Genomic DNA, 11,103 nt, shown 5'->3' on the forward strand with positions numbered 1-11,103 from the left:
GGGGAGGAGGCGGCAGACGGCTGTGGGTGCACGCCCAGCGGATCACGTGCGAGGAAGACTCCGCAGATAGACGGCTTGTCTGCGCGTGAGCTGCAGTCTTGGGATTATCTGCCCTCTTGTTCCTTCTTAGGTCCGTGACTGACTTAGGAAGGAATGTTCTTGGGCCAACCCCAAGCAGATCATCATCCCTAAATGTCATTTGGCCCTAAACGAATGGGGTCCCTCAGCAGAAGTGAAGACAACTCTGAAGTATCATGATTTGGAAATGGATAAGGCCAGCAGAAGTTTTGAATAAACCAGTGAATCTCAAATGTGTAGTCTCTGGACTAGCAGCATTGGCACACCACCTGGGAACTCTAGTTAGAACTGCAAATTCTCAGACCCCTGACCTACTGAATCCGAAACACTGGGGATGGGTCCAATAATTTATGTTTTCACAAGTGATGCTGAAGTGATATTAATATTTAAGAACCACTGCTCAAACTCTTAAGCTTTCCACAACTGAGTTAGAAGAATGTCTCAAAACGGCGCTTTATACACCCCACCCCAGAGATGGATGGAAATCATAAATGGAGGCTGTTGTTCTTTACTCTTCCAAGGGTTTTTTCTCCCTTTTCAGATATTTACTCTGACAGAGGAGCCAAGAGTCCCAAACTGCGTTGGGTTGTGTATTGTGTTCCTTCTCTTAGCGTTTATAAGGATGCTGAACATACAGTTTGTAGGATGTGGAATTCCTTTGGAGTTCCTGAATTACTAATCTTATAAAAGATGTTGTAAAGTATATTTGTTTCCCATCAGAGCAAACTTAATTTTGTATCCTGTGTAATTTAATGGGAGCGTGTCTCATGAAAGGAGCTTTGAAATGGGAATCAAGGCACTTGGCTTCAGTTTTCTGTTTCAAGTCCTGCCTCGATTCTAGGACATTCAAAAGCCTTGTGAGAACCCAGGTGCTTTCCAGTCGTGGACAAAATGGTCCTTGGAATATCTGAGCCCACTACCTCCAGAAAATGGGGGAAAAATGGAGCAGAGAAAGTGGATAGAGAGCAGGGGAGAAAGAACAACTTTAAGAATAGGAAAATAACTTGTGAGTTTTAGTCCAAATATTATGAAAGATAGGAAAAGGATAAATTGTAAATTAGTAGCAGTTTTCATGTATATTTTTTTAAAAAATTGTTTCCAATACTCCTTACTGGAATTAAATTGGTTGTGAAATAGTTCTTCAGGAAGTAAGCCATAAAATAAGACCCACATATTTTGAAACCTAAAAAATATTTGCAATCTTAAAAAGACAGTATGTTAAAATTAATGAGTAGAGACATCATCCTCTCTTCTACCTACTCTGCTTTTTTTTTTTTCTATGTACCCACTCTCTGAGAAGCATAAAGTCACAGTGCCTGAACATTTCTGGGTGTATAACTCTATCCTGGGTGTATATTCATAGGTCTCCATGCCCATGCATTTTGTGAGGGTGTATGTCTGTATGGGGAAGAACACGTGTCAGTGTGGAAGTTTCTGCTTACTCGTTGGCGGCAGTCAGTGGTTGAAGTTCACAAGACAACTTTTAGCCTAGTTGTGTCTTTGAGGTTTTAGAATTTCAGAAATGTACTTCCAAGCTGTCACATGGGGTCCTATGAGTTGAAATCAACTCGATGCACCTAACAACACAACATCTTCCAAGGTCTGTAGATAAACTGCCTTTGGTCTCGGTAATGTTTCCTCTGTTGTTAACTATGTTAAAAATCAACAAAACAGCAAGGACAAATCAGAAAAGTTAGTGCGTTGTACGACTGCAGTGTGATATAGAATATAAATTGCAGAAAAATGATTTGCAACTACTTTGGAAACATTTAAGAAGCAAAAATATCTGTTTTTTATCTTCCACCACTACAACCCTTTGGAGCCTTGGTGGTGCAGTGGTTAAGGGCTCAGGCTGCTAACCAAAAAGGTTGGCAGTTCAAATCCACAAGCCAGACTTTGGAAACCCTATGGAGGCAGTTTTGCTCTGTCCAGGAGGGTCGCTATGAGTCGGAATCGACTCGAGGGCAATGGGTTCTACTACAACTCTTTATCATTAGGCCCCCCTAAAAAGTGGGATATTATTACCTCATTAAGTAAAGCTGAAGATGAATCCCCACCTCCATCCCCATCCCTGGTCTTGTATGTCTAAGAATGTTGTGTGCCATTGAGTCCATTCTGACTCATAGCCACCCTGTAGGGCAGGGTAGAACTGTCCCCATAGGCTTTAATCTTTACAGGAGCAGATCCTATCTGATTGCCAGGCAGTATGGGATTACCCAGTAAGCAAGATAAGCACGGGCTTACTTGTGCTCTCTTCCTAATCTGTACTGAACAATTTCACATCTTTGATGTGGTAAAAAACAGGTGAAAGTGTTCATTACAAATTAGTAAGTATGCACAAGTAAGCCTGTGCTTACCTTGCTCACTGGGTCATCTGCCCCTGTCAGGGATTGTAAATTTGAAAAGAGGCTTTGATTCTGTAGGAAGGTGCTGTAGGGTTGGGAGAGAGACAGGTGCCAGCCATACCTAGAATCTTTGAAGTAGTGAAAAATGTGAAATTGTTCACTATAGATGATCTGGTAAGATGATCTGGATAATCTGCCCTGTCCAGGTCTTTTCCCCTTCTGGGCAACTGGTGGGGTCGAACTGCCGACCTTTCTGTTAGCAGCGAAGATGCTTAACCATTGCTCTACCAGGGCTCTATTAAGAAATATGCGGAAATCACCAAGAGTTAACTAATCCTCTACTTTTGGCTATCAGAAGAGTTGCAGCAAGCATCTGCGTACTGTTCCATGCTTTACAACAGAGATAAACTCTAGTTTTAGGAATGGTAGTCTTAGGTAGACAATCTTGACAGTAATAATTGTTCGTTCAGATGTTAAATCCTATAGCTGTACTTTTGATTTTTCTGCTCTTCAATATGGTCAGTTGAAGTAATTCAATAGTTAATAGTATGATTGCAGTGAGTTAAAGGAAGTTTCCTCATACTTACAAGTTAACTAGACCTTGAAATCACTGAGCTGACAAAAAATGAGTATTGTATATTTGCCCTGAAAATATTTACCTTTGTTTTTTTCCAAGAGGATAACATTTCCTAAGAAATGATTGACAAAAACCAAACCAAACTCGTTGCCGTCAAGTCGATTCTGACTCATAGCAACCTTGTAAGACAGAGTAGAACTGCCTCACAAGGTTTCCAAGGAGCTGCTGGTGGATTCGAACTGCTGACCTTTTGGTTGGCAGCCAAACGCTTAACCCCAGTGCCACCAGGGCTCCAAGAAATGATTAGGGGAAATAAAATCTTGCATTTTTGCTTCAGAAGAAGAGTTATCTGAACTACTAATTTTTTGAGAGGAAATAAAGGGCAAGATTGAAGGGTTTGCAGTTGACATCTCAGTATTATTTACTAGCCATGAGCTCTTGAATGGATAAAAATCTCTAATCTTCAGTTTCCTCATCAGTATAGTAGAAATAACAATACCTCCCTTATTTGCATCACATTGTGAGGTTGAGAAAAATTTGTAAGAAGTACTTTGTAAACTATAACTCGTTGCAGTCAAATTAATAACAAAATAATACCTGTTCATACTTTACAAATTCAAACCCTAGGCAGTTACCAACAATCATTTACTTTGGTTTAGTCAACTCAGCTGCAACCACCATCCCCCCTCCCCCACCAAAAAAAAAGGAATTTGAATGTCTTAATGAATATTCTATGTATACTTCATTATAACACCCCTATTGACTCAATTTACCTGTCTGGAGATATACCTTCATAATCCAGGATAAAATTCACTTCCTTTGCTATTTACCTTTCAGTAAGAAATTTTGAATATATGACATTTCGATTAAATAAGAAACTTTGATATACTGTATTTTTCCACAAATAATTCATGCACTATGCCAAAACTATTTTTACTTAATTTCGTCATTGCCATGTGTTATACGTGATGGGTGTATTATCTGCGAAAAATGCAGTACATCATTTTGCTTCCTTAGACTATCCGTTTCTAATGGCTAGACTTCATTTCTCTAGCCCAACCCTCTATATCAAGGCTTCTTTGGATGCTGACAAAATGAATTTAATCATCACAAGTTTTCCATAGACGTCTCAACCAAAAAGAGTGGCATTTCCACATTTCCCTAGACTTCTGCTTACTTTTTTAAATTAGGAGCTAAATCTTCTAGTCTTATTTTATTCTATAAGAATGGCTATTTTACATAAAACCCTCTATTAAACAATTTCCAGCCAGAATAGTAATATTAAAAACAACAACAACATTTCACATATGTGTAATATTTTTATTCCAATTTGATATGCATTCCAAAAGAAAATATAGAATGTATTCACTTCTTTATGAAAAAAATGTGACTTAAAATTTTAAATGCAAATTATAAAACATGATGAATTTGCAGATCAAACCTGGACTAGTTGCTTGGAGTACCATGTTTTTAAGTCACTATTTTCCACTTCCGTACCAAGGATAACCTTCTGATTAGTGAACAGCTTTACTGTAATAGCAGGATATCACTGAGAATTTAGTAAACAGATAAAGTGTAGGGGGAAAAAAACAGCCCCAGACAGGAACCATCACCTTCCTATGCCTTCTCATAGTGGCGAACAGCAACCACATCACCAAAAGTAAGAGTCTGAAAAATTCAAAGGAAAATAAAATCTTTCTACACAAGAATATCAGTAGCTGAATTTTTAAAGTTTATCAAATTTATGTTTTAAGTATTATGAAAAGCTATTGAAATTTACAAATGCCAAAAACTGCATAACTGTTTCTTAGAATCTAAAAGAGAAGAAACTCGTACTTATTGAGGGTATACATTATTTATATATACATGTCAGGGCTCCCATGCATAGTTCATGTCCAAATCAAAAACTGAGATTAGCAATCTGGATTTATGTCAAAATAATTCCTTTCGCCTTAAATTGTGAGGGTAATAGGGGCAAACTGGGTGTGAGGATTGGCATGTCTGAATCATTTTCTCAGCTGTGTCTTTGAAAATGAATGAGATTTATAATAGCTTTTTATAACAGATTTCAATTAATAATCTAGATAAATGTTGAATAAAAACCGAACCAAACCAAACCTGTTGCTATCGAGTTGATTCTGACCCATAGAGATCCTATAGGACAGAGTAGAACTGCCCTATAGGGTTTCCAAGCAGCTGTTGGTAGATTCGAACTGCTGATCTTTTGGTTAGCAGTCGAGCTCTTTAACCACTGCTCCACCAGGGCTCCAAATGGTGAATAGTCTCTAGAAAATCCAACTCATTCGGGCTAATTGTATATGAAATGACTTGTTCTAAAATCAACGAGATAAGTATGAAGATATTCTCATTGCTTTGGCTGTCGTGTTTTAGCCTGTGTGAACCTAGGTGGTTAAGTTGGTATAATGTAAACCATGGGCTCTATCACTTTGATGTCAAATCCAACTTGAAGAATGGCTATAAAACCACTTTACAAAATGAAGGGTTTTTTTTTTTTTAAGGGCTCAATATTTTCAGTCATTGATGTTATTTTCAAGAGCGTAATATGCCCATTGTTTTAATTTCCTTGTTTGAATTTGATTTTGCCTGATTACAGTCATACATGCCAAAGTTAAGCTACTTGCTTTTCCATATTCAGGAAAAATTGAGATAGAAGCATAGACTTATTATCTAAATTATCAAAAAACCAAACCGTTGCCATTGAGTCGATTCGAACTCATAGCAACCCTATAGGACGGAGTAGAACTGCCCCCATAAACTTTCCAAGGAGCGCCTGGTGGCTTCGAACTGCCGACCTCTTGATTAGCAGCCAAACTCTTAACCACTGCCCATCAGGGTGTGGGCAAATATCTTTTAACATGAAAGGAAAACTGTCCCTCTACTCGCCCCCCCGCTCCCAATTCCGTACATGAAAGAAGTACAAACATGAAAGCCATGAATTGGAATCGATTTGACAGCAACAGGTTTTTTGGTTTTATATCTCAATGTAGGAGCCCTCGTGGCACAGTGGTTAAAGTGCTCAGCTGCCAACCAAAAGATGGGTGACTTGAACCCACCAGCTGCTACACCAGAGAAAGATGTGACGGTCTGCTTCCATAAAGATTTACAGCCTTGGAAACCCTATGGAGCAGTTCTACTCCGTCCTATAGGGTTGCTGTGAGTGGGAATGGACTAGAAGACAGTGGGTTGGGTTGGGTTTTTTTGTATACCTCGGTATAGAACGGCTCTGACTGCAGTAGTCAAGGGATGGAAAAGAAAACAGTTTTCTTAAATAACAAAACAAAAAATTCTTTCTGGTATTATCTTAGAAGGAATTCGTAAAGCAATTCTAAAAAAATGAATTCACCTACTTCACTATGTCAACGTCATCAAAATGCCATTAAAAAAATGTCTCTAAGAGAGGCTAGATCAAGGCGTAACATTTTTTCCCGTTTGTGATGCTACTCCCATTTCTCATTAGGGAAATTATTTTTTCATTATTTTTTGTTGTTAATTTTTGCATGCCTACCCAGTATTGAAGGAGCCCTGGTGGCGCAATGGTTAAGTGCTCAGCTGCTAACCAAAAGTTCAGCTGTTTGAAACCTACTAGTGGCTCCAATAAAGAAAGACCTGGCGATCTGCTCGCATAAAGATTTCAGTCTAAGAAATCCTATGGGGCAGTTCTACCTTGTCCTATAGGATCACTGTGAGTCAGAATCGACTCAACAGCATACAAAAACAATAATACCTAGTACTGATTGTACATGTTTAAAAGGCATCTTATGCATAGACAAAAGACTGGAAGGAAATAACATTAAATTGATTCTTTCTGATGAGGGATTATAGGAAAAATTTTAAATCTTATTTATAATACTTTTGTGTTACATTCTAAATTTTCTGCATTGAACTTGTATAACCTTTATCAATTAAAATATAAAATGTTTAAGGATCTCTTATTATTTATTACAGGAGCTATAAAGTAATTTTTTCTGAGATTCAACAAGCTTCATGCTCTTATAATAACATCAGTCATCTTTATATATTTTCATGATTACTGATTTTATATTTAGATTTCATTGAGCCAGAGTCAACAGCACATAAAAACACTAATCCTACCAAAAAAAATTTTTTGACACTCAGTGTTGGAACAATCAATTGCAACTTTTTATCTTTTAACTACACTAATTAGAATTATTCTCTCTTTCTACAAGTGAAGCAGAACCAAGGAAATAATTAAGCTAGAACTTTTTCTTTATCCTCTTTTACATATGGTTAAAGGTCCTCACTAGGGATAATAACGTTATTAAGAAAGTAAGGAGGGAAGGGAGGGAGAAAGAAAGCGAGGGAGGGAAGTAGAGAGGCAGAAGGATGGATGAGAGGGCATGAAAAGGAAGGAAGAAAGGAGAATTGCCATTACTCACCATAACCATTTTGCCATCCTTAACTTCTCTTACAAAATTTGTTTCTTTGCCATCCCATTTCTGTACATGAATGAGTTTGTCTCCATCCAGACTTACAACAGACTGAGATCAATAACAAAATGCAGAATATGGCAAGAAATACAAGTCAGATTTCTGATACCCAAGTCAAATAACTAGTGATTTTTTTCTTGTAAGAGTTGTATAATTGATAAACTGTAATCAACTAATTATGGTATTAGTACCATTCCCTCTGTTGCTCTAAATTCACTATTATATAAACTCTAATAAGCGATAGTTTGATTGAAATGTATATATCTTGATGCAAAAATTTCATATGTTAGAAATAAAAATCCTGAGTCAAATTAATATGCTGCTTTCTGACTAGTCACCATTCTGGTCTAAAAAAGCCTTAAAAGAAAGCAAGTTATTTACTGAGTTGATCTGAGGCTCTCACACAGATTAAACAAAGTCCAATCTTTCTTTCAAATGAACAGTATTAAATGCTTTCTGAAATACAGATTTGATATAAAACGTGAAAAACATATGGTAAGAGACAAATGGATTCAAGGTTTGAGCTATAGCAAGTACCCATTGTTCATGACATTTGTGCATTAGAATGCTATGTTAATCTTGATTTCCTCTTCCCTGAATTGAAATAACAACATCCTCTACTTCCCATCATCTACAAAAAGAAACAGAGAATCTCTTTCATTCCCTCCTCCTCACCCCTACCTGAGAGAAAAAATCTTCCTTCTTACCTTACAGTTTCTGTCATCTGCAGTTGTTTCAGCAAACTCTTCTCCCAGATGGAAACTAATCTCCGTGTTCTTGAATGTGCTTTGAGTCCTGATCACCACTTTGTCCCCTTCCTGACTGATGATCACAGTTGGTTTAGTCACATTCCCCACCTGCCTAACTGCAAAGCTCACACCTAAAACAGCAAAGGGAAGCAATACAGTCAGCTGCAACTTCCACAATAGATCACAAAGCAGGAATCTGCTTCCTGATTATGGGGTGGAGGTTTTAAAGTATAAGTTTCATTAGGGCATGATTTCTACCTTAATCATGCAACACAACTACTGAGCACAAAAAATAAGTGGACACTGAAGTAGAAACAAAAAAGACACAAAAGCCTCATATTCTCCACAGAATAGCAAATGCTCCGTTACTTGGCCCCGGCCAAGAAAGCAGGCAAGTCACATTCGAAGTCCATTCAGTGAGAAATGCATAGCCTCTGATTATGGCAATATTAGCTGTCTTTGTTGCTAATCTGATGGGTAACAAAAAGGATCTGCAAGTATCTGAAGCTGCAAATTAAGAAGAGAACAGTACCTCTGATTTTTACCTACCTAGAGCCTTCATGTACTCATCAAAGTTTTGACTGTCTGTTAGCTTCCAGGTAGCACAGAAAGCCTCCACCATTCTTGCCCTTTCCTCCCTTTAGCTTCGAAAAAGAATAAGAGACAGCAGCGAGGGTCTTCTTGTATTATTGCCACTGCAACTAAGATGACCCCTTTGCACCTCAGCTGTAGCTCCTGCCTTCTTATTTGGAAAAGAAGTGGGCAAAGGGCCAAGGATTTGAATTGCAAACCCACCAATCCTAGTGTCTCTCTCTTTCCAGGAGGCTGGCACAGTTGGAGGGGATGGGAAGGAGGGCTTGAGTGAGGATCCAATCCTCTTTGTGATTAGCTCAGGCCACTGGGTCAGCGGAGTAGGTCGAGTTCCTCCCATGCCTCACACTGTAGCCCTTATGCCTGAGGAAACTCTGCAGGAATTCAATGGAGCTGGAGGCAGGGAACAGGAAAATGAGAAAGGGTCTTTCAGATGCAAGCTCGAAAACTTGGCAAAGGCAATTTCAGACTGTGAAGAAAGAAAAAAGATACACAATAGGACATTCAGATTGATTTCCGTTAGTGGCAAAGCTGGTTACAAATGAGGAACCCCTTAAAGAAAAATCACTGAAATGCCAGACTTTTCAGACAAAAGAGCCTGAACAGTGTCTTTTATCTTCTCTCATTTTATTTGCTCTCAGAGAGAGCAAAACACAAGCTAAAATATGCCAAACTGGGGAAAATGGGAGAAGGCAAGGATGTGTAAATGAGTTCCTTAAATTGTACTGTTCAAAGTTTACTCTGACTGGGTATCAGTGAGACTCTAATTGTTTTTGGCCCCCTTCCCAATACAAATTGAGAGAATTTAAAGATACCATTGTCCTTTCCTAGAATGTGAGAAGCAGGCTGAAAAGGAAAAAAGATCTAAGGAAGACTACAATTAGTATCCACTAATGAGAAACAGAATTAAAGAAAAGAATGTTCTCCCCCCCCCCTTTTCTGCAGATTGTAGAACCTATGTGGGAAAAGTAGACAAAACATCATTTAGTAAGATTTTAAATGACCTGCAGAAACCATATGGGACAGTTCTGTTCTGCCCTGCAGGGTCTCTATGAGTCTGAATCGACTTGATGGCAGTGGGATAAAAGACCTGCAATATAGGACCTTTTAATTTTATGACCACCACGTGTCAGTCAGTATGTCATACTGTGGTGGCTTGCGTGTTGCTGTGATACTGAAAGCTATGCCACCAGTATTTCAAACACCGGCAGGGTCACCCATGGTGAACAGTTTTCGGTACAGCATCCAGAATAAGACAGACTAGAAAGAAGGACCTTAAATCTACTTCTAAAAGATTGGCCAGTGAGAACCTTATGAATTGCAGTGGAACATTGTCTGGTATAGTGCCAGAAGATGAGCCCCTCAGGCTTGAAGGCACTCAAAATACGACTAGGAAAGAGCTGTCTTCTCAAAGTAAAGTAGACCTTAATAACATGGGTGGAGTCAAGATTTCAGGACCTTCATTTGTTGATGTGACACAACTCAAAATGAGAAGAAACAGATGCAAACATCCATTAATAATAGGAACATGGAATTTCCAAGTATGAAGCTAGGAAAGTTAGAAGTTGTCAAAAATGAAATGGGATGCTTAAAGATCAGTACCCTAGGCATTAGTGAGTTGAAATAGACTTATATTTGGCCATTTTGAATAGGACAATTACATGATCTACCATGCTGGGAATAACAAATTGAAGAGAAACAATGTTGCATTCATTCTCAAAAAGAACATTTCAAGATTTATCGCTGTCAGTGATAGGATAATATCCATATGCCTATAAGGAAGACCAGTTGATATGAATATTATTCAAATTTATGTACCAACCACTCGTGCCAAAAACGAAGAAATCAAAGATTTTTATCAACTTCTGCAGTCTGAAATTGATCAAGCACGCAATCAAGATACAATGATAATTACTGGTGATTGGAATGTGAAAGTTGGAGACAAAGAAGAAGAATCAATAGCTACATAATATGGCCTCAGTGATAGAAATGATGCCAAAGATTGCGTGATAGAATTTTGCAAGACCAATAACCTATTTATTGGAAATATCTTTTTTCAACAACATAAACAGCAACTATACATGTGGACCTTGCCAAATGGAATACACAGGAATCAAATCAACTACATCTGTGGAAAAAGGCAACGGAGAAGCTCAATATCATCAGTCAAAACAAGGCTAGAGGCTGACTGTGAAACAGACCATCAATTGCTCATATGCAAGTTCAAGTTGAAGCTGAAGAAAATGCAAACAAGTTCACGACAGCCAAAGTATGACCTTGAGTATACCCCACCT

At 38.3% G+C, this 11,103-nt stretch overlaps 1 protein-coding gene across 1 annotated transcript; it reads right to left on the bottom strand.

The window, feature by feature from the left end:
• Positions 1-4,617: 4,617 nt before the first annotated feature.
• On the bottom strand, positions 4,618-8,934 carry FABP7 (fatty acid binding protein 7). The gene is made up of 4 exons (XM_004382726.1): positions 8,768-8,934; positions 8,177-8,349; positions 7,419-7,520; positions 4,618-4,668 (listed from the first exon to the last, which is right to left on the bottom strand). Exons 1-4 carry the CDS (start codon positions 8,838-8,840, stop codon positions 4,618-4,620), a joined length of 399 nt encoding a protein of 132 aa, XP_004382783.1. The 5' UTR covers positions 8,841-8,934.
• Positions 8,935-11,103: the final 2,169 nt, after the last annotated feature.

Source organism: Trichechus manatus, unplaced genomic scaffold, assembly GCF_000243295.1.
Source record: "Trichechus manatus latirostris isolate Lorelei unplaced genomic scaffold, TriManLat1.0 scaffold00098, whole genome shotgun sequence".
In the NCBI taxonomy this organism is placed as follows: domain Eukaryota; kingdom Metazoa; phylum Chordata; class Mammalia; order Sirenia; family Trichechidae; genus Trichechus; species Trichechus manatus.